This window comes from Medicago sativa, chromosome 4 (genome assembly GCF_051527215.1).
Source record: "Medicago sativa cultivar Bolivia chromosome 4, Bolivia_mono, whole genome shotgun sequence".
Taxonomy (NCBI): Eukaryota; Viridiplantae; Streptophyta; class Magnoliopsida; order Fabales; family Fabaceae; genus Medicago; species Medicago sativa.
In genome coordinates this window covers 67246961-67269604 of record NC_140752.1, presented here as the reverse complement: position 1 = coordinate 67269604, position 22644 = coordinate 67246961, and the positions used below count along the sequence as shown (strand labels likewise).

Genomic DNA, 22644 nt, shown 5'->3' with positions numbered 1-22644 from the left:
TTGTTAAGAATGAAAATGAGAATATGTGAATTCCAACTCACAATATTACCCTTTGTCAACAAAATAAAAAACTCAAAATATTACCCCCATTTTCCTAAGTTAAATTATTGAAAGGAGTCTTGTAAGTGTAGTTTAGTTGATACCTATCAACTAACATTATTTGTAGGGGTTATAATTCCAATCTCTGATTCTCCACTTCTCTACATTTGAAGTGTGTGAATCTAACAATTAGACTACTTGACAAAAAAAATATTAATGAGAGGGTGTATAATATAAATTATAGAGTCTACTTAATAATTTTCCCAAGCCAAATTATTGAAAGCGGGTATAATCTAAATTATAGAGTCTAATTAACAATTTTCCCAAGCTTAGTGAATCAAATTGAACCATCAAATCCACCCCAAATCCAACAACAAACAGTCAAAATCTAAAAATAATCATTTTCAAGGGTCTAAAACCAAATTAACAAAAAAAAAAAAAAAAAACACCAACGAAAGAAGAAGACGACTTTAACAACACCATAGACTCAGAAACAGAGTCACACACACTCTTACATTGCTCTCACAAAAATGGCGAAACTCATCATCTTTCTCTTCCTCACTCTCATTCCAATTCTATGCAATTCCTTCACTCCCGATAAACCTTCAGATCGACGCATCCTTGTATTACTCGATGACTTCGCCATCAAATCTTCCCACTCTCTCTACTTCAAATCTCTTCAATCTCGTGGATTCGATCTCGATTTCAAGCTCGCTGATGACCCCAAAATCGCGCTTCAGAGATACGGACAGTATCTTTACGATGCATTAGTCTTGTTTTCACCAACAATTGAACGTGAGTTTCGCAATTTTTTCAATTGCCCCTGTTTTCAATTGTTTATTAGATCTTGGTTTTTGGAACATTTTTTGAAATGGGTCGTTAGGAAATGTTGATTTTAGCTTATGTATGTGTAAAATTTTCGATTTTTATGTAAATGTGTTTTTTGGGTTGTGATGTGTAGGTTTTGGAGGATCAATTGATGCTGCTGCTATTTTGGATTTTGTTGATTCTGGTCATGATTTGATAGTTGCTGCTGATATCAATGCATCTGATTTAATCAGGGAAATTGCTACTGAGTGTGGAGTTGACTTTGATGAGGTGATTATAGTTTAATTTATTGGATGAATGAGTTTTTGTAGATTAACATTTTCTCAGTTATGTGTTTATGTTTTGGTGGTGCAATGTGCTTGGCCACTACTATTATTTGTATGTTGGTTTTTGTTGTTTATGTGATTAAGGTTCTGTTTGGTAAAAAATAGTTAATCGCTGATAAGCTAGCTTATAACTGATGAACTTATGGTGAATAGCTAATAAACTAGCTTCTTGGTTGAATTTGTATTGTTTGATAAATTTAGCAATTGAACTAGTTTATAAATATGAAATGACGTAAAAAAGGTATATTTAATTTTTTTCAATTATGATACAGGGTTAAATTGAGAGAAAAAATGATAAGCTATAAGCTACTTGAATTAGTTTATCAAAACACGCTATAAGCTAGTAAAAATAAATTGTAACCTCGTGAGAAAATGACAGTTACCAGCTTATAAGTTAGAAGTAATAAGCTCAGAAACATGTTTTGCTAAACAGATCCCTCTTTACTTATGTATTTTTATTCGTTTTATTTTTCCTAGGATTATGGTGCTGTGGTTGTAGATCATGCTGGATATGCAGTCTCTGCTACCGAAGGGGATCATACATTGATTGCTAGCGATGATTTTATCAAGTCTGATGTGATCTTGGGAAGCAAAAAAATTGAGGCAAGTGCATTGTTAATTTAATAGTTAACTGCATTATGCTTCATAAACATTCAGGGCATTGATATTACTTTCATTTCTGCAATGTCTTGACTGTTTGAGCCCTTGAAGTTGTTTTTGCTTATTTCCTTTTCTCATTACGTGCAACAGGCTCCAGTACTTTTCCAGGGAATTGGACATTCATTAAATCCTTCCAATAGCCTGGTATTAATATTTCTGAATCTTAGTTCAAATGTCATCACAAGCATTATTGCATTGATAAGTTTGCATTAGTTTGTTTACACTTCTTTTATGTATTTCAATTCAGGTGTTGAAAGTTCTATCAGCATCTCCTACAGCTTTTTCTGCCAACCCGAAATCTAAGTTGACAAGTCCGCCATCACTCCTTGGATCTTCAATCTCATTAGTTTCAGTTATACAGGTATGTCAATATCTCATCCTCCTACTGTGTATGTGTGCCATTGTATTTTTTGCTATCCTAGTTTGAACTTTTCTCGTTGTCATATCATTGTTCTCTCGCTTTTGAAATATGCATGGAAGAATTATTCTTAATGACTCTTTTGTTTCATTTGAAGTTATCCATTTCCTTCATGGAATAGTATACATGCAAAAATATATACTCCCTCCATTTTTGTCTTTTGATGTTTTAGGACTTCAACTATATTCCAAAATATTTGATGTTTTAGTATATTTAATATTTTTTCCCAAGTTTACCCTTGTTGAAAAACACACCATAAAACTAGTTGAGACCTTTGGCTTATCACATGTGAATTTAATCATAAATAAGGACATTTTAGTCCAAAACATACAAATATTTCTATACTTTAATTACTCCTTAAGACTTGTGCCAAGAGCTAAAACATCAAAAGATAAAAAACGGAGGGAGTATGTTTATGTGTATCTGGTGTCAAGTATATATCAACTATTTTCACCTTTATCTTTTTGTTGTTTCCATTCATAGGACATACATTGCATACATTTTACTGTTAATTGCATGCTGTTATGATTTTTGAAGAGATTTATTTTGAAACTAAGTTGTGATTCCTTGTTTATTATTTCAATTTTAATTGTCAGGCTAGAAATAATGCTCGGATATTGATCTCTGGCTCATTGAGCATGTTCAGCAACCGGTATGGAATACTCACTTGATCTTGTTAGCCTGGGTTTAATCATACTAAATGTGTAAACTTTGAAGCTCACTTTACTTTCATTAACTTGGATTTTTTTGGCAGATTTTTCAATTCAGGTGTGCAGAAAGCTGGCAGTCCAACCAAGTGAGTAAAGTGTTAAGCATTTTCTTTTTCCTGTTTTCTGTCAAGAAATTATAAAAGAAAAACTAGAGGCAGAGGAAGACCTAGTAAAATAAAACTATATGAGTAACTGTTAAGAAAGATCTAGAGATTAATGAATTGGATCGAGACAAGGTTTATGATAAAACTATATGAGAAACTATTAAGAAAGATCTAGGGATCAATGAGTTGGATCGAGACATGGTTTATGATAGAACATTATGGTGTAATTTTATCCATGTAGCCGATCCCACTTAGTGGGAGAAGGCTTGGTTGTTGTTGTTGTTGTTATTGCTGTCAAAAAATTGTTCACTGCTGGAGTTACTTCTTTTTTATTAGAGGTACCGGAGTTACTACTTAGGCTCTACTCTTGCTATAATATATTTTTTATAGCTATTGTAGTATACTTGTGCTGCATCCAATCTACCTACACTAGCCAATATCTCTCTCACACTCTAGGATATTATTTTTTTGTGGAACATACTCTCTGTAACAGAAAATTTAGTAATTTCTGTTTTTTTTATGGAACAACAGACACGACAAGTCAGGTAATGAGCAGTTCTCAACTGAAGTTAGCAAATGGGTTTTCCACGAAAGAGGTCACCTCAAGGTACGATAAAAATACACTAGCCAATTTTATTCTCATTGTTCATTTATTTGATATTTGACATCGTCATTTAGCTTCATTACTGTTAATTGATATGATTTTGCTTAATGTGTTGACATCAAGGCGGTGAATGTGCAACACCACAAAGTTGGGGAAACTAACGAACCATCCATCTATAGGGTCAACGATGATTTGGTAATTTGAATATTATTTCATTGCTGATGTATGCCATGTATTCTTTAATTAAAACTGTACTTTGGCTGATGCTCGCTTTTCAATCTTTTTAAAGGAATACTCTGTTGAGATTTATGAGTGGTCTGGGACAACATGGGAACCTTATGTAGCTGATGATGTTCAAGTTCAATTTTACATGATGAGCCCCTATGTCTTGAAGACTTTATCAAATGACAACAAGGTTCTTTGGAATTTTCACTTGAACAGTCTTAATTTTTCTCAAATAAACTCTTGATTGAAATTCGTGGGATTGCATGTTCTCTTTCAGGGTCGTTATTTCACATCATTTAAGGTTCCAGATGTCTATGGGGTTTTCCAGTTCAAAGTGGAGTATGACAGACTTGGATATACAAGCTTATCTTTAGCAAAGCAGGTAATTTCCGATCCTCTAATATATGAATATTTTTAAGAACCATTCTACCCAATATCTTTAGCAAAGCAGGTAATTTCCGATCCTCTAATATATCAATATTTTTAAGAACCATTCTACCCAAACATGATTTTTCCTCACAAAATTTCCACACCTTTCTGCATCATTAGATTTTCCTTTGTATTTGAGTAGCATCACATCAAAACTTCTCTTCAGTGATCTACATTATATATAATATAGCAGCTTTATACAAGCAACAAACACGCTACGCCTTTATGGGTTTAGAATTCCTCTTTCCTTTGACTCTTTTTAGATGGTGACCTCTTATGGTACATAGCTATGCATTATTTATTAGCTTTGCATATGCATATAGTCAAACTATTCTTGAAAACGTTAAATTCCAATATTTGGCAACCTGTAGTTAAACTTTTTTTTTCACTGGAATTATTGATAATAATAATAAGGGTCTTGTTAACAAGTGCCCTAAGGGCATTGTTTAAGGAACCCATAAAAAGAAATTATGCCTTGAAAATATAAGTCAAACACTTGTTGAAGTTATAACTGTACAATTTCCAATGCAAAAGTTGCTACTTTTAGATGCTTAAACAATGCCCTTAGGGCACTTGTTAACATTTTCCTAATAGTAATAAGAAAGAAACTGCAAGTACAATTCATGATGTGTATTGTTTAACTTCCCTTGTAGATTCCTGTCCGTCCTTTCAGACACAATGAATACGAGAGATTTATCCCAGCTGCTTATCCCTACTATGGAGCAGCATTTTCAATGGTAAGAATATCTATCTCTCTCATTGGGATGGAATAATCAATAAAATGAAATATGATCTTGAGTTTCATCTTTAATACATTCAAAACGCATAAGGAAGGGAAAATCCGGAAAAGTGCATTTTTTTTCTTCTTAATAACTGATATGCTTTAAGTACTGTTAAGATACTGAAGCCCCCCTTCTTCCTTGTATGTAAGTTACCGTTATTAGGTTGCTATTGTTCATTATTTTTCAGCTGGGAAGATTTAATTAGATCTATATATGTTCTGTTCTGTAGCCGAATCTTGAGAACTCTATGGCTTTTATGTAATAACTTTTTGAATGTGATGCAGATGGCAGGTTTCTTCGTCTTCAGTGCTGTTCATCTTTACAACAAGTAGATGTAAACCATTGCGCGAAGTTAATGTAGTCTGTAACATGGGAGTTGTACTTATTTTGAGATCAAAAATTTTGATTAGGCATTTATAAAAATCATAAAACGTGTGTTTCTAACTTAATATAGATGTGGTAATTTTTTATAGTCATTTGACTTTTAAGTTTAACATCGTAGTATTTTAGTTGTGGTAATATTAAGGGTCATTATTTCGGTCTTTGAGCATCACTGCTTAACATTGATGAAATGAGTGATGGTTTACTGTTATCATAAAACCAAGATAGTCTGGAACGCCCGGACCTTGAAATAAACTTAAAATTTGGAAATCTGAATTTTAACCTCATACAACTTGTTTTTCTTTGAACTAGACAAATATGCAACATTTTGGGTACAATCATATGAATGTGGCAACTATAATCAATAATCTAGTCATAATAATCATAGAAAATATTGGGGATAGGGTGAGATAATGACTCTTTAGCTATAGAGTGCGCAACCTTATTTGCTTACTTCCGAACATAATTGACAGTGAAATAACTATGAGATGACAACAAATCTTACATCTACTAATAATATCTCCAACTTCATTCTGGGCAATTTGTGAAGAATTTACCGCATCAACAACAAGCTTGCAGTCTAACACAAACATAAAAGATGGAAAACCACGTGTAATAGCAAGCTTTATTGCTACTAACAGCCCCAATCTCTTGGCTTCAGGTGGAGAAGAGGATAAGGAAGCAAAGTCGGACATTCCCAACACTAATTGACCTGAGGAATCACGGATGCATATGCCATACCCAGTAATGGTGTTATTGTTGAATAGTGTGCAATCGACATTGCACTTCATAGCCGGAGGCAGCGGTTTCAACCAATTGGCTTCGAGATATGTACCCTGACCCGGTTGTCTTGCTCTTTGCATACATCGCCACTCCTTTGCTCTTTGAAAAATGATTGAAAGAGGTGTGTCCGATCCTTCCCAAAGTTTAGAGTTATGGCCCTTCTAAATGCCCCAAAGAATCATGGAGGCCAAAGATTGTTGTTGAACAGATAACCTGTCATAGAAATCAAACAGAAGCGTGGTAAAATCATTAATATTAGGGTTAAATATGTTTTTGGTCCCTATAAAATTGGGACCTTTTAAGTTTAATCCTTACTTAATTTTAATAGTTCTTTTAGTCCCAATTTTTTTTTTCTGCACTCAGTATTAGTCCCTCCTCAATTCAAATTTGTTTAACATATGCTTAATCTCTTGAGTTTTTGAACAATTTTTTGAAGACGTGTTAAGAACATTACTAAAAGCTCCTCTGCAAAAAATTGTCGTAAAATTTGATTTTTACGTCCAGATTTTGTTAATTTTATTTTTAACTTTTGCTGTTTTAAAAAATTCATATTTAATTCATTTCATGTTAAAAAATTTTAAATTTTAGTAACTGAACCTTTCATAGTGTTCTAAACGCGTCTCAAAAAAATCGTTCAAAAGTTTAAGAGTTTAAGGATAATTAAACAAACTTTATTGTAACAGGGACTAAAATTAGAAGTAATTATTTTTTTGTAAGGACTAAAAACCTATTAAAATTAAGTAAGGATTAACCTTAGAAGTTCCCAATTTTACATGGACCAAAAACATATTTAACTCTTGATATTATATATCAAATCAGTGATGATCTTGTCTAGCTGCACTAATTCCCAACAACTCGAAGCTTTGGGACAGATAAAGAAAGTGTGGATATGAGTTTCACCCATAATATCACAAGTTACACAAGCATCTGGACAAGGGGCCCCCTTTTGAATGAGGTGTGGTCTAGCCGCCATAGGAAGGAGCGGACTTTATGTGGAATCTGTTGCCTCCAAATCATATTCCAGTTTCGATGATCAGCTGCTGGCTGAGTTTCGGCAGCGAGAGACATACAGCTGTGGTATGCGGTCTTGACAGTAGACAGTCCTTCCACAGTGTTGCCAAATGCGAGTATCAACAAATTTACGCGTAGGCAGAGGTAATAGCAGAATAGCAGCAGTATCATGAGTGGAGAATATATTGTGTATCATAGTAGAATTCCAAGTTATATTGATTGAAATATTGAATTATGAAATATCAAAATAACACTGGTTGACATATATCTTCACAAAATAATGCAATATATTGATCAAAATTTGAATAGTAAATTGAGAATTATTCTAACTTCTAAGTTGGTTTTTGTACGTAATTATCAATCTATTATACTGAGTAGTATATATTGAAAATACTAACAAAAAAACAAATACAATTCCTGATCTGAGGTGTATCTCAAACATGGCAGAAAGTGGTGGAACGTGGTGGCTAGATGTCTCCGAAGGAGTGGTGAATCAGTAAACATTCAAACTCTCAAGCCAGTGTAAGGTTGAGGATAGTGAGAGGTATCGAAAAATAAACATATATGACAACTCCAATTGAACACATAGTGCATGAAAATAAACATTTTATGGTTCAATTAAGTATCAAATCTGCTATGAAAACCTCTTGATTAATAGTTTGCTTCCACTGTTTATTCTAACCCAATTTAATTCTTCTATGCACTTGTAAGGATCTTTCATTTGGAGAGTTTGGTCATATATGACACCTTCAAATGGTGATTGAAAGCCAATGATTCATATATAATTTGACAGTATAGATGCTGCTTATCAATATTGGTTCGTATATGGTGCTCATGTTGGATTTAGAGTAAAAAGATGTTATGTGAATAAGAATAACAAAAACAAAAAAGTACTATATCATCATGTATGTTTGTTTGTTCCCAGAAAGATTGTAAATACAAACAAGAAAGATGTTTTCATTCACATCTAAAGTCGATTTTTAATATTTAATACTTTAGCAACCGAACTTTCGATCACTAAATAAGAAATTCCTAATTTTTTTCAAAAAGTTATGGTGTGGCTATAGCCACACCATGCCACATGGTGGATCCACCCTTGTTTCGCCTTAAAAGTTTGTCATCCTTGAATTTGTAGAGGATCGTCACTAAAGTATACAGCTTCCAAAGACAACACACATGCTTACATGCAAAGATAGCTGACGTCCAAGCATATGCTATTGATCTAATTGGTGAATGTGGATTAAGGTAGAAGTCATATTTTAACTTATGAGCACACATGCAAAGCATATATCTAATTTTGACTTAACATGATTGGCTGTAAAAGATTACCTCAATGCAATAAGACATGCAACAAGACAAAGATGTATGGTGTACAAGTTTGAGAGTTGTTTTCTTTTTCTCCACCTCCTCTGGTTTGCTATGCAAGTTGATTAAATTTATTAATATGTGTGGGTTGAGAAAAATGACTTGCAAGCAAATATTCGTTGCAGTTGTAGGTTTTCTCCATTTATGTAGTTAACCACGTGTGGCCGTTATAGTGATTGGACGTGTATATTTCAAGCAATTTTTTTTCTTTAAAAAAAAACATGTTTGAATTCTTCTTTGTCCAACGGCCACCGATATAGTTTTCACTACGTGAATGCAAAAAACATGTAATAATACTCGAATACATCTAGTAGTATCATACTAGCTAGGTCGAAACAGTAGGCTAATTCAACTCACGGTTTGATCCATTATCCATAATGGAAAAACTTTTTAGTGCAAGAAAGAGCGAAACATGACATTAATTAGCATTAGCAACAAATACAACGGAATAAATAAAAAAACATAAACAACATCCTCAAGACGTAGCTTAAGTGGTTGAACCGAGACTAAGAACCAAGAGATCCAGAGTTCAAAGTCCAGTTAGTAACACAACATACTAACAATTAACATTTGCTTACAAAAATAAAACACATAAACGGAAAAAACAAGAGCGAAACCATGGATTACATTATTAATTTAGTAGCCCTTGCATATGCATTCGTCCGAAACCACATGACTAGTAGCAGTGGAAGGAGTCCATAAGCTTACAGTTAACAGGAAGTTCCATGGCTTGGTTAGGATCAATACCATAGAAAGAAAGCAACCCTGAATCCTTATAACGACATAGGCATTGAAGATCGGCTTTGGCAATAGCCGAGCAGCAAGCATCAGACGGCTTTTGACCATTAACAGAATTGTCACCACTCACATACGGCCCGCATGCCTTCAGTCCTTGTTTTGTCATGTGACATAACGACTGACCATTAACCAACATCATGGTATTGGCAATGGCCAACAACATCGCCACAATCATAACCTGCTTGTATGCCTCCATCTCTGCTCAAACTTATATATATATATATATATATATATGGTGAAAATGAGAACTACGTACACTGTGATATTCATGAGAATGAGAACTATATATATATATAGTGTGAAAATGAACCAAAGGATGTAACGTTGAATTGCAATTTGCAGGATATTATTACTATATTGTATGTACATAATGCTCCCGTGACCAAGGCTTCGCTGGCCAATTGGCAATACTATGTGCCATTGTATCACGGGTGAGCATTTGGTGCTTTCAAGGAATTGGGTTTAGTATTAACATTGGAGGTTTTAGTTGTTCAAATTTTTTATATATGTATACACACACAATACATATACATGTATATAGTAAAGGATAATAAGTTAAGTATATATGTTCTCTAATTATGTGCATGAACGTGGTTAGATTCCTGTGGGGCAAACTGCATAGTGTTCATATGGATAGGAAAAGACAAACAGTACTTTACTAGGTACCAAAATATGTGATATCTCAAAGCATAGTCACATAATTTGCGGTTCGTTCCGGTACGCGGTACGGGTACGGGTTCACGGTACGCGACAGGAGAAGAATTCGGTACGTATAGGGGTATACAGCTTCGGTACGCTCCGGTTCGTAGTAGTAATAATACCAAAATAAATATAGTGAGCTATAAAAAAAAAAGTATTTTTTTACCTAATTTCTTCTACCAAGTTTCTCACTCTCCACTCTTTGTTCATGTTCTTCTCACTCAGTCCTCAACTCATGGTGATTCATTTTATATTTACTTTGGAGTCTAAACCTTTTTTTCAACCAATCAGCGGTAACCATGCTTTGGTACGCTTGGTTCGCTGGTTTGTGCGTACCAATACGCCGAAGTACCCGAATTCGGTACTCACGTACCAATTCGCAATTCTCCCTTGATTACAAGAATTATGTGACTATGTCTCAAAGTCACATATCAATCCTACAATTATTTTTACAGTTTGATAATAACAGCTGAACGTTTGGTAAGTGTCAGGCTACTAGTTATAGCTTTAGATTTTATAAATAGGTTAAAAAAGACATTTTAAATTGGTTCTGTGTCCGTTATATATTCAAACGATGTAGAAAATTAAAACTTTTTAAATCGTCGAACTGATTTGAAAATACCTTTTACATTGGAGTCGACAATGCCAAGTTGTTGTGTGTCTATTCCGTCGAGCCTCCTCGCCAAGAGCCCTGCCTGTATTGTTGCTGCTCTATTTGTTTTCTCCGACTGATTCTCTCTCTCTCTGTCTCTCTCCGCCTGGTTATCCATTTTCCTTTTCAACCAATTTTAACCCCAAAGCCTGGACTTATTTAAGAGATAATTTCGAAAGTGTCCTCCATGCATATAAGATCACATAACTTGTTCGGACTACCACATTCACACTAATTAAATATCTGTATTTCAGATTTGATAAATTTACTCATCGACCAAAAACCAACTACAAACACATAGTCTTGGGATTTATCTACTCATCCTTCTTAATATAAGAAAAAAACCTGTTGTGGAATTATCGTTTATAACCCAATCTGCCCTTCTGCCAGGCAGCCAAATTAAGGGTAAAAGGTGTCTGTAAAACTTAAAATCTAACTAAATATGTATAACTAGATATGATTAACTTTAATGAGGTCATGGTCAACTTGGTTTGGTTAAATGTGTCTTCATAATATTTAGTTACTTGCAATCTAATTGCACATGTGACGTTTTAAATCCTGGACGAACTGAATGCTACAGTAAAATGTTTAAAAAACAATATGCCTCACCAATCAAATCGACGGTACAATGGGTCACTCTTTTCAAACTATCACACTTCTCAATATTTGAACTCATTGTGCTCTGCTACTACTCTATATCACACAAAACAACACAGATCCATTTGGTTAAGACAATACACATTTCATACTTCTCTTCACTCTATCAATATTTTCGTCTCATAGATCTTCAAACATAACCTGGTAATCCTTCTTCAGTTATAACAATAATTTTTCACAAAAAATATGTGTGTCATTTTATATGTCTCATAGTTCATATCTGATATCTTTGTTTATGTTATTTTTTTGTCTATAATATGATGTTTTCATTGTTTCTGTTTAATGTTCATAGTTTAATAACATTTGATTTAGTGGCTTTCATTTTGTTTTTCTTTGTTTGTTGATTTACTTCACCATATTTCCGAGTTGTAATATCATTTGTTTGAACTTTCCTTCAGCTGAAAATGGCTGCACCCTTTGAAGTCAAAACTAGACCTTTTGTGTTTTTAAAAGACATCAACGAAAAGAAGGACTTTTGGAAAATTGCTGTGAGGGTTAGGGACAAATGGACGGTTGTTAAGGATGGAAGGGAGCACTTAGAAATGGTCATCGTGGATGCAAAGGTAATATGGTTACAAGGATATCATCTTATTTTTTATGAAAGTTGGTCTAATACGTTGTTTTTCTTTATTATAATAGGGTACTGATGTTCAAGTCATCATCCCAACGGCATATAAGGCTGAAGCCGATAAAAAGATTGAAGAAAATACAACTTATACCTTGAGCAACTTTGTGGTATTGACCAATGATTTGTTTTTCAAAGCATCGGTTAACAAGTACAAGTTGATTTGGACGGGTGGAACAACTGCTGTAGACCCTAATGTTCATGATATCCCTGATAGTGACTTGAAGTTCAAACCCTTTGCTGAAATTGTTGCTGGGAAATGGCGTTCTGATCTATTAGTTCGTAAGTACATTAACTTACAGTGTTTTGTTGATTTACTTCTGTTAAGTAGTACTTACTCCAACTGTAAAAAACACTTTTTTTCCAACAGATGTCATAGGATATGTTCATGAAATTGGGCATTGTCAACTAAATCAAGGAGGGTCTAAGAAACTGCAAGTGAACTTGGTTTTGAAAGACCTTAGGTGAAATTTAAATTATCCTTCAAACTACATTGTTTCTGACCATATATTGTCAATATCACTAAATATTGTGATAATGTGTTTAGTGACATCTCTCTACACTGCACTCTTTGGGAGGACTATGCTGCAAAATTCATCAAATTTAACAATGATAACAAGGAGTGTGGTCCAGTTGTAGTGATGTTGAAGTATGGGAAGATTAAGGAAGAAGGTTGTTTATTTTTCATATTTATCTTATACTATTATATTTAAATTGCATATATATGTGTGTGTGTGTGTGTGTGTGTGTGTGTGTGTGTGTGTGTGTGTGTTTGTATAAATATGTGTATATATATATTTTTTGAGGAGGATCTTTGCAAATGATTAATATTGCAGGTAAATACCCTCTCTGTGTTTCTAACACCTATGGTGCTACGAAAATGTATATCAATGCTGATATATCCCAAATCAAAAGGTTCAGGGAAAGGCAAGTATCTTAATAGCACTCATGATGTCTTGCAACAAAAACATTTGTTTAATGTAATACTAATTGATCCATAATACTTTGCAGTTTGCCCAAGAATGATCAGATGATGACACAAAGCCAAGTTATGTGTACACAATCATCTGCTGGGTCGCAATTTAGTACGGATGATGACTTGCTATCTAATCCGTTAATCATGCCACTGTCTGATATTCTGCAGCTTGATGAGGTATATCTTATTTGCTGATGTGTGCAAGGTAATATCTTATTGTAACTTCATCTGATATTCTGTGTTTTTATTTCTCTCAGATTTCTTATGTTGTAACTGTTGCAAAAATCGATAAGGTCAATTCAACTAAATTTGGTTGGTACTACATGGCTTGCTACAAGTGTAGTAAGATTGCTAAGGGTGAAAACCCTCCATACACTTGTGATGCAGGCCACAATACTGAGACAGAAATTGTCAGGTAAAATGTATTTCCTGCTTTATAACTAATTGATATATAACATAAGCTGATGGCCCATATACTGATTCATACATATTGTTCCTTTTAAGGTACAAACTTGAGCTGGATGTTTCGTATGGTGATACGAAGGCTACATTTGTTCTTTGGGATCGTGAATCCACACAGTTACTGGGGATTTCTGCTGCCCAGCTTCGAAGCAACATGATCCAGGTTTAATCAATAATATATTTTATTATATACTAATTTGACCTTTCTCATGAGTTTCATATATATCTCAAATATTCAAAGAAAACCTTAGGTGTTTCATATATTATTGATTATTATATGGTTTATCATTTAGGCTGGTATTACAAACCGACTAGAATATCCAATGCTAATGGATGGCATAGGTGGGAAGAATATGGCTTTTAAGATCAAATGGCAGCCAAAATGGAAGACAATATCTGTCGTTTGCTATAGAGAAGGAGATGTTTTGGCAACGTTGGTCAGTTCTAAGTTCCCAGAAGCTGTGGTATGCATTAATGAAGTTTTCACATCTTATTTATGTTATTACTTTGATATATGCACATATCTAACTGCATTATTATAATCCATATGATCAAACAACAACTGTTGAGAGCCTTACCACATTATTTTGTTATTGTCTAATTCACGAGATCAACGAGTCACGCGCTGAGTCAGCCGATGATGCTGAAAAACCTCCCGACAGTGTTGCGCTTACTGAAGAGGTCACCATGTCTGTTGTAAGTATTTATTAGTTGTGAAGTTGATATAATTAGTGCATTGGTTTAGACTTTTTAAAATATATCTATTTGAGACATGGTTTTTTACCTTTTATTTTCAGGAGCCCTCTGCAACTGCTGAATACGATCCGGACACATTGAGCCAGCTCACCCCAATGAGTGATAAGTCTCAAGGAAAGGTTACCAATCATGCGTCTGCTGATAAATTCACCCCTTTGAAGATGCCCGAAACAGTTGTGCTTCCTACGACTGCGACATATGAAGAGATCATTCCTGCCAAACAGTCTTCGTCAAAGAGGGTTAAGGTTATCAAGACTGAAAAGAAGTGAAACATGATCTATGTTACTACTTACCTAAGGATGATCCCTGTTTTGTAATATTACTAATATTGCTTTATCTCTTGGTACCAAACTTTCTGCCAATGTGATAATAGACAAGTTATTCATCCAATATAGGATGCTATATCTATATCTATATTATGAACCTTGGGTTCTATATATGTTATTAACTCATTAGTCTCTTTATAAACAATTTCATCCTGTTTTAACAATATTCCTGAGTTATATCTGATAGGAGCAAACGTTCCACATTATGTTGCAAATTGCTTCCACCACTATTACTTTGAAAGTCTCTTTATTGATCTACCACATTTCTATAATGGTCAACATCTTATGAAAATGATTTCATATACATATCTTGCTTACACGTACAACGCACTGTACAACATAGCTTTATATATGAATTCCTATTAACACAAATCTTAAAAATTATTATAACGAACAAGTACACAATCAATCTTATATATTTATCTTCCAATAACACATTACAGTATAAGATTATACATTAAGCTCTCAATTTACACAGTATCTAAATGTTTACCTCTTTTAACAACACATTACAATATAATAGTAAATACCAACTTTTAGACAATGTCAAAATGAACAATTCAGATCTACCATAATGGCTAAATTTTTTTTGGCTGGTTACACAGTCGCTTTTTTGCTGACTACACATTCACATTTTATTTTCTCTTTTAAGAACTCATTACACTATAATTTTAAATACCAAGTTTATAATTGGAGGTCAACATAAAAAATACAGATCTAAGGGCATTTAATTATGTTTTTGGCTTAGTGTGATATTTTTGTGTCACGCCGTTTCATTTTTAATTGCATAATTTTTTTTTTTTTAATAGTTTCATGCCAATATTACTCAATGACATCTACACTTATATGTCTACAATTTTACACTCAACGTTTTCTTTTGGACTTGACATGTGAGGGAAATATCATAGCAAATTGTGCCAAGCATTAAATGTTGTTATACTGTACACACTGTTGAGTAAACTTTGTGGTCTGCTGCCAAACGTGGTATGGAACCTGCAACTTTTGTAAATTATATTTTAATAATGACTTATATAAAACAATTATAACATACAAACACTCTCTCTGCATTATTAAGAATTTATCAAGTAATTAGATTCATTCATTTTGCCAAGATATGATTCATTTTCTACATTAGTACAAGGTGTGCTTCAGACATTGGTTAAGATCAAAACACGGTAATCCCTGTTATAATCTAGCTACTTTTTAACATGTTGTTGCAATACTTATATGTTTGTCTACCACTACAATATCACATCTGTAATGTCTTTTGTCCAAATCTGCATGTATTAGTTACTCTGTGATGTAAGCATTCATATCTTCATTGCATTTTAATGGAGATGCTATTCATATTCGTTTTAATCTTTTGACCCTATATCAACTTCCATTTTAACATACTACTTTTATATCATTCATTTTTATGCAAACTACATTTCATGTTGAATTTCAATATGTGATTTTAACAAGTGTCTACGATAGATATATGCTCATGCAGTCTGATCTGATAGTTAACTTAAATTCGATTTCAATTATTAACTTTTTCATTCAGCTACTTCATTTTAGAAAATGGACAAGGTAGGAAGTCCAACCTCTGATTCAAAGTCTGCAGAAGCTCGAAAAAGAAGAAAGACATTGTCCCAGGTTGCTAAACAAAAGACATCAAAGAAAGAGGTGTCCAGTTCCAAACTCAATACAAAATCACTTGATATCAAAAGTTATCCTTCTTCAACACCACTTGCAGATATAACTTCAGTTACACTGAACCAGCTAAATTCTGAAAACCAATCTCTTGAAAATAAAACAAATCCTTCAGTTAATCAACAAAATAGAATCTCTCAATTGAACCTAAGACCAAGGAAATATGTATCTGGTGTTAATCTACTCAACAAGTTTGCCTCAGCATCAACTAATGGACCAGAACCAACTACTTATCCTACACCTGTTTCTGGTTTGAAAACAACAACTCCTGTGTTCACAAATGTTAAAAGAAAGCTGCCAAGATCGCTTCAGCCTCAACAACAAATTCCTCGGCCGAATGCAACACCATTGCAGAGAATTCAGTCTAATCAAACTCAAACACACTCAACAAATGTTGGTAATCCCCAATTCCAAACTTCAAGATCTATTTATGCTAAACAAGTCAATCACTCAAGAGCAAATGTCAAACCAATCCCTCTATCACAATTAGTTACAGAATATAATCCCGAATTTAACAGAATACCATCTAATGTTAAGTTTTCACGATCAATGTATTCTGATCCTGGAGCAAGTACTTCAACTAATCCTCATGCTGGAATCTTAAGAGAGATCAGAACTGCAAATGTTTGTGATTTATCAACCGCACCGAATCAGAACACTGCCAAGAGGAATAAACATGTATCAAAGGAAAATATACCACAAACATATTACAACCCATTTGCTTCCATTTTAAATGGCATTCCACTAAATCCATTTTCAATGCCAGCACGGATTCCTTCTCCTGATGGTGAAACATGTAAAGAACCTACGAAGACAAATGGGAAGGGTCAATCCAATAGAACCAAAAGGAAAGCTTTTACTACAGATGCTCAATATTATGCTGCAAATGGCATACATGAACCTAATGCCACAAATCCTGTAGATAATCTTTCAGACTCGTCATCAGATGAATCTGAATCTGATGATAGTCAACAATCTGATTCAGATTCTGAGAGTGAACAAGATCAGTCTGAACATATTGAGAATTATGCTCAAGGTACGTACCATCTTAACCCCAACTACTTACTGATTATCAAATATACATATACATCTAGCCAGTAATTAATAACCAATGTCTCTGGCATTTGCATTGCCACAGTTTATTCTGATATAGGTGATCCTGTGTGGGAATGCGAAAAATGTGGAGCTTTGATGTGGTATAATGAAAGAAAAGATAAATCAAGGAATACTACGATACCAAAATTTCAGTTATGTTGCGGTGGTGGCAAAGTGCAATTACCTCTGTTAGACCCACCTCCCCAACTGTTGCAAGATCTTTTAGATGGAAACCAATCACCAGGTAGCAAGAATTACCAAGCAAATATCAGGACATACAATGCAATGTTTTCATTTACCTCACCTGGAATGAAAATGGACAATGACATCAACAATGGAAGAGGTCCCCCAATATTAAGAATGCAAGGACAAGCATGTCACAGAATTGGAAGTATGTTGCCTTTACCTGGTGAGAGTCCAAAATATGCTCAACTATACATATTTGATACGGAGAATGAAATCTCAAATAGAATGAAAACCTACAGGTACAACATAAACATGTTTATTATTAATTTTTTAAAATTTCAGCTTATGGATAAAATTTCATATTGCTTAACAGGTCTGAATTTTTGTGGTTATATAGATCAAACAAAGACATTGATGAAGATATTGTGAAGAGACTCAAAGTTATGCTGGACCAGAATAATGTCCATGCACAAGTTTTCCGAATGGCAAGAGATATATTGCATGATCGTAATTTCCAAGATGTCAGATTGAAACTGATTGCTGATCGAAAAACTGATGGTAGAATTTACAACAAACCAACAGTATCTGAAGTTGCTGCACTAATCCTAGGTGATATAGACTCTGGTTCCCACAGAGATATCATCATGCAAGGCCAAACTGGAAATTTGCAAAGAATAGATGAATTCCATGCCAGTTATTTGAGTTTCCAATATCCTCTTATATTTCCATATGGAGAAGATGGATATCGTCCTTCCATTTTACTACGTTATGTTGACGATACTAACGTTACTAAGAAAAAAAGGTTGACAATTAAACATTGGATATCATTTAGAATACAAAACAGAAATGGTGAAGCAAAGACATTGATTTGCTCAAGAAAACTATTTCAACAATTCTTGGTTGATGTTTATACAATGATGGAAGCAGAGAGGCTAAATTGGTTGAGGAAGAACCAATCCAAATTAAGAGTAGGCAAATACAGACAGATCAATGCAAATTCTAGCAATGGAAATCAGAATCAGCCAACTTTACAAGGAAAAAGGGTGGTGTTACCATCAACTTTTGTTGGTAGCAAGAGATACATGGATCAATTGTATTTTGATGGTATGGCTATATCAAGTGCGGTTGGATTTCCAGATATTTTTATTACATTTACATGTAATCCTACCTGGCCAGAAATAACAAGAGAGCTTGCCAAAAATGATCTAAAACCACAAGATCGTCCAGATATTATTGCTAGGATCTTCAAGATTAAATTTGACGAGCTTATGACAGACTTGACCAAAAAACATGTACTTGGCAAAGTTTTGGCACGTAAGTATTTACCCTACATTTTGTATGTTCCAAACAAATGTTTTCAACCCTAATATATCAGCATTGTTCTTATCCTGTTCTTAACATATTTTCTTTTTTTACAGACATGTACACTATTGAGTTTCAAAAGAGAGGGTTACCACATGCTCATATTCTAATATTCTTACAGCCAGCAAGCAAATATCCAGCACCGGCAGATATAGATAAAATCATTTCTGCAGAAATACCTGATCCAAAGCAACATCCTGAGCTATACAGTTTAGTCAAGAAACATATGATTCATGGTCCATGTGGATTGGCTCGGATTGGGTCGCCTTGCATGAGAAACAATAAATGTTCAAAGTACTTTCCAAAACAGTTCACTGAAACTACTGTTGTGGATCAAAATGGTTATCCAGTTTACAAGAGAAGTGCAAATACACAGACAATTGAAAAAAATGGTATTTCATTAGACAATAGACATGTTGTTCCATACAACGTCAAATTACTATTGAAATACCAAGCTCATATTAACATGGAGTGGTGTAATCAGAGCACTTCAATAAAGTACTTATTCAAGTACATTCACAAAGGATATGATCGTATATGTGCAAAAATTGTGCCAACAAACAAACATTCCACAATTGAAAAACAACCAGTTGATGAAATCAAACAATACCTTGATTGTAGGTACATTTCCCCAAGTGAGGCATGTTGGAGAATTTTCTCTTTTAAAACACATGGCCGAAAACCTGCAGTTGAACGTATGTTTTTTCATATGGTTGGAGAGAAAGCCATATACTTTACTGATCATTCTCGAATGGAAAATGTACTAGAAAAAGCAAGTGTTACTGAATCAATGTTTACAGCATGGCTAATTGCAAATCAACAATATCAAGCTGCTAGAGAACTCACTTATGGTCAGTTTGTAACCAAGTTTGTTTATAACAAAAAGGATAGAGTTTGGACACCAAGGAAGAGGGGATTTACCATTGGTAGACTTATCTGGGTACCACCAACTACGGGAGAGTTGTTCTATCTGAGGTTAATGCTAACTGTTGTCAAAGGTCCCACAAGTTATGAAGATATCCGAAAAATAGGTCTAATCCAGTATCATAGTTTTAGAGATGCATGCTTTGCCATGGGTTTCCTTGATGATGATAAGGAATTTATAGGTGCCATAAGAGACGCATACCAATGGGGATCTGGTTTTTTCCTTAGAAGATTGTTTGTAATATTGCTACTATCTGGAGCAATGAATCGACCAAATCATGTTTGGCGCAGCACCATTCAGTGGTTGTCAGATGGAATATTACATGGTCAAAGGGTTTTAGCTAACAATCAAGGTATTCTTCTTAATTTCATGATTATTTCACAATTAGTTTAGTTTTTTTAATAATATGTTTTTTACAGACTTCAAAACACATCTTATGTTTGAATTGTGTTTGACATCAACTTTCATTTACACAATAGATATGTTGCTTACCGATGAAGAAATCCAAAACTTAACTTTGCTAGAGATTGAAAAGCTAATGCAATCAAGCAGGCGTAGTTTAAAGGAATTCCCTTGCATTCCTTACCCTAAGGGATATGTCTTAGAACAGCTAGGTAATCGACTTATCTATGATGAGCGCAACTATGACCCAACTGTTTTAAAACAAGAATTTGCTGAGTTGCATGCTTCTCTGACAGGTAATATAAGACAAAGTTGTTATGAAAAAATTAAATGAATTCATGTAATTGCTATTACTCATATATGTTTTTTGTTTAATGTTCTATGTACAGATGAGCAGAACAAGATATATGATAAGATTATGTTGGCTGTTTTAAAACAAAAAGGAGGAGTCTTCTTCTTGCATGGTTATGGTGGGACAGGTAAGACATTTATGTGGCGTACACTGGCAAGTTCATTAAGATCAAAACATGAAATTGTATTGACTGTGGCCACAAGTGGAATCGCATCACTTCTACTACCTGGTGGAAGAACTGCACACTCTAAGTTTAGAATGCCTGTTCCAACTCTAGACAACTCAACATGCAAAATAGATCATGACAGTGATCTTGCAGAACTGCTTCGTCAAACAAAATTAATTATATGGGATGAAGCACCAATGGCACATAAATACACATTTGAGTGTTTGGATAGAACACTTAAGGATATAATGAGTACACATGACAAAAAGTGTGATACCATTTTTGGGGGTAAAGTTGTTGTTTTTGGTGGTGATTTTAGACAAATACTCCCAGTTATTCCAAGAGGTGATAGATCTGATATTGTACATGCTACCATAAGTGCTTCATACATATGGGATCATTGTCAAGTGCTTACACTCACACAGAATATGAGATTGAAACAAGGTTCAAATGCTCAGGATAATAAGGAAATTGAAGAATTTTCTAACTGGCTATTAAGTGTGGGCGAAGGCAAGATATCTGAACCTAATGATGGTTATGCAGATATACCAATCCCGGAGGATATGTTAATCTTGGAGTTTAATGATCCTGTTCTAGCAATTGTAGAGAGTACATATCCAAACTTTTTGGATAATTACAAATCATATGACTATTTAAAAAATAGAGCAATTTTAGCTTCAACAATTGAGGTTGTTGACCAGATCAATGATTTTGTTCTTGATCTAATGCCAGGTAAATTTCATTTAATCTCATTCAACATTTTTTTTACCAAGTAACATGTTACTGATATTGATATTCATGTTTAATTCAAACAATCTAGGTGATGAGAGAGTATACTACAGTGCCAATTCCATTGATAGATCTGAAGTTAATGATAATAACATGATTGAGGTTTTGACTCCAGAATTCTTAAGTACTCTACATACTTCAGGGCTACCTAATCATCAAATTAAATTAAAAATTGGAGCACCAATTATGCTATTGAGGAATCTAGATCAGACTGAAGGCTTGTGTAATGGAACTAGAATGATTGTCACAAAGATGGCTACTCATGTACTTGAAGCTAAAATTATGGGTGGCAAACATCATGGAAATATAACATACATTCCACGAATGGATATGTCGCCATCCCAATCTCCATGGCCATTCAAATTATGCAGGAGACAATTCCCAATTATTGTGTCATATGCTATGACTATTAACAAATCACAGGGACAATCACTGGATTGGGTTGGTCTCTACTTGCCAAGAGATGTGTTTAGTCATGGTCAAATATATGTCGCTATATCAAGGGTCACCAGCAAAAAGGGTATCAAATTATTGATACATGATGAAAACAAACATCCAAAGGAAACTACAACTAATGTTGTTTACAAGGAAATCTTCCAACATGTTTAGAATGTAAGTTAAGCTCTTAATTTAAGCGCATTTTTTCCTTAACTCATCATGATTTCAACAATTCATATTAGCTTACTTACATTACAGGAGTTCTATGTCGTATTACAAAATGTTTGCTGCCCAATCGTCTCATAAGCCAGCTCCAACTATCCAAGTCCAACCTGAAAGTTATTAGCAATGATGTTATATATTTGAAACTAATTACTGTTCTTTACTTATTTTGAAGTATTCACCTTATGTTAATTCTCTTTATAACAGTTATCATTACCTGCCTTTTTACATTGTCAACTAACATCCTATTACTATTTTTACTAAAACTGTAGATTCATTTGTCCACTATCTCAAAATTGGAATTAGATTTTCTGTGAACATCACAACAAATAACTTAACATTAATAATACTTGCTTCCATACATTCTGTGGAACCAATTTATTGTTCAGCAGAATT

The 22644-nt window shown here is 34.0% G+C and overlaps 4 protein-coding genes and 1 long non-coding RNA gene across 5 annotated transcripts; 4 read left to right on the top strand and 1 right to left on the bottom strand.

The window, feature by feature from the left end:
* The first annotated feature begins 530 nt into the window (after positions 1 to 530).
* Positions 531 to 5595, top strand: DGL1 (dolichyl-diphosphooligosaccharide-protein glycosyltransferase 48kDa subunit family protein). Its single transcript, XM_085702482.1, has 13 exons — positions 531 to 834; positions 1001 to 1137; positions 1671 to 1796; positions 1944 to 1997; positions 2101 to 2214; positions 2868 to 2923; positions 3026 to 3067; positions 3617 to 3692; positions 3813 to 3884; positions 3979 to 4104; positions 4192 to 4296; positions 4997 to 5080; positions 5410 to 5595. Exons 1-13 carry the CDS (start codon positions 570 to 572, stop codon positions 5455 to 5457), a joined length of 1305 nt encoding a protein of 434 aa, XP_085558608.1. The 5' UTR covers positions 531 to 569; the 3' UTR covers positions 5458 to 5595.
* A 1615-nt stretch (positions 5596 to 7210) lies between these two features.
* On the top strand, positions 7211 to 7920 carry LOC146930993 (uncharacterized). The gene is made up of 2 exons (XR_015006552.1): positions 7211 to 7444; positions 7748 to 7920. It is a non-coding gene; the product is annotated as an uncharacterized LOC146930993 (long non-coding RNA).
* A 1343-nt stretch (positions 7921 to 9263) lies between these two features.
* Positions 9264 to 9724, bottom strand: LOC146930992 (putative lipid-transfer protein DIR1). The gene has a single exon (XM_085702483.1). It carries the CDS (start codon positions 9657 to 9659, stop codon positions 9342 to 9344), a length of 318 nt encoding a protein of 105 aa, XP_085558609.1. The 5' UTR covers positions 9660 to 9724; the 3' UTR covers positions 9264 to 9341.
* Positions 9725 to 11476: 1752 nt separating this feature from the next.
* LOC146930991 (uncharacterized) lies at positions 11477 to 14780 on the top strand. Its single transcript, XM_085702481.1, has 12 exons — positions 11477 to 11615; positions 11870 to 12034; positions 12111 to 12378; positions 12467 to 12560; positions 12644 to 12768; positions 12933 to 13023; positions 13108 to 13249; positions 13330 to 13487; positions 13577 to 13697; positions 13828 to 13998; positions 14144 to 14230; positions 14332 to 14780. The coding sequence occupies exons 2-12, from the start codon at positions 11876 to 11878 to the stop codon at positions 14557 to 14559; spliced, it is 1644 nt and encodes a 547-aa protein (XP_085558607.1). The 5' UTR covers positions 11477 to 11615; positions 11870 to 11875; the 3' UTR covers positions 14560 to 14780.
* Positions 14781 to 17676: 2896 nt separating this feature from the next.
* Positions 17677 to 22197, top strand: LOC146930990 (uncharacterized). Its single transcript, XM_085702480.1, has 6 exons — positions 17677 to 17891; positions 17990 to 18906; positions 19011 to 20231; positions 20359 to 20592; positions 20671 to 21531; positions 21620 to 22197. Exons 1-6 carry the CDS (start codon positions 17692 to 17694, stop codon positions 22195 to 22197), a joined length of 4011 nt encoding a protein of 1336 aa, XP_085558606.1. The 5' UTR covers positions 17677 to 17691.
* The last annotated feature ends 447 nt before the right edge of the window (positions 22198 to 22644 follow it).

What these genes read in the sequence shown, in the direction of transcription:
- LOC146930991 (XM_085702481.1), top strand. Translation starts at nt 11,876, where the DNA reads ATGGCTGCACCCTTTGAAGTCAAAACTAGACCTTTTGTGTTTTTAAAA. An exon ending in ATATTCTGCAGCTTGATGAG is followed by an intron (nt 13,250 to 13,329) that starts GTATATCTTATT and finishes TATTTCTCTCAG; the next exon opens with ATTTCTTATGTTGTAACTGT. An exon ending in CTAAGTTCCCAGAAGCTGTG is followed by an intron (nt 13,999 to 14,143) that starts GTATGCATTAAT and finishes CTAATTCACGAG; the next exon opens with ATCAACGAGTCACGCGCTGA.
- LOC146930990 (XM_085702480.1), top strand. Translation starts at nt 17,692, where the DNA reads ATGTTTTCATTTACCTCACCTGGAATGAAAATGGACAATGACATCAAC. An exon ending in GACAGGTAATATAAGACAAA is followed by an intron (nt 20,593 to 20,670) that starts GTTGTTATGAAA and finishes TTCTATGTACAG; the next exon opens with ATGAGCAGAACAAGATATAT. An exon ending in TGTTCTTGATCTAATGCCAG is followed by an intron (nt 21,532 to 21,619) that starts GTAAATTTCATT and finishes CAAACAATCTAG; the next exon opens with GTGATGAGAGAGTATACTAC.
- LOC146930992 (XM_085702483.1), bottom strand. Translation starts at nt 9,659, where the DNA reads ATGGAGGCATACAAGCAGGTTATGATTGTGGCGATGTTGTTGGCCATT.
- DGL1 (XM_085702482.1), top strand. Translation starts at nt 570, where the DNA reads ATGGCGAAACTCATCATCTTTCTCTTCCTCACTCTCATTCCAATTCTA. An exon ending in GTTTTCACCAACAATTGAAC is followed by an intron (nt 835 to 1,000) that starts GTGAGTTTCGCA and finishes TGTGATGTGTAG; the next exon opens with GTTTTGGAGGATCAATTGAT. An exon ending in GCTTATCTTTAGCAAAGCAG is followed by an intron (nt 4,297 to 4,996) that starts GTAATTTCCGAT and finishes CTTCCCTTGTAG; the next exon opens with ATTCCTGTCCGTCCTTTCAG.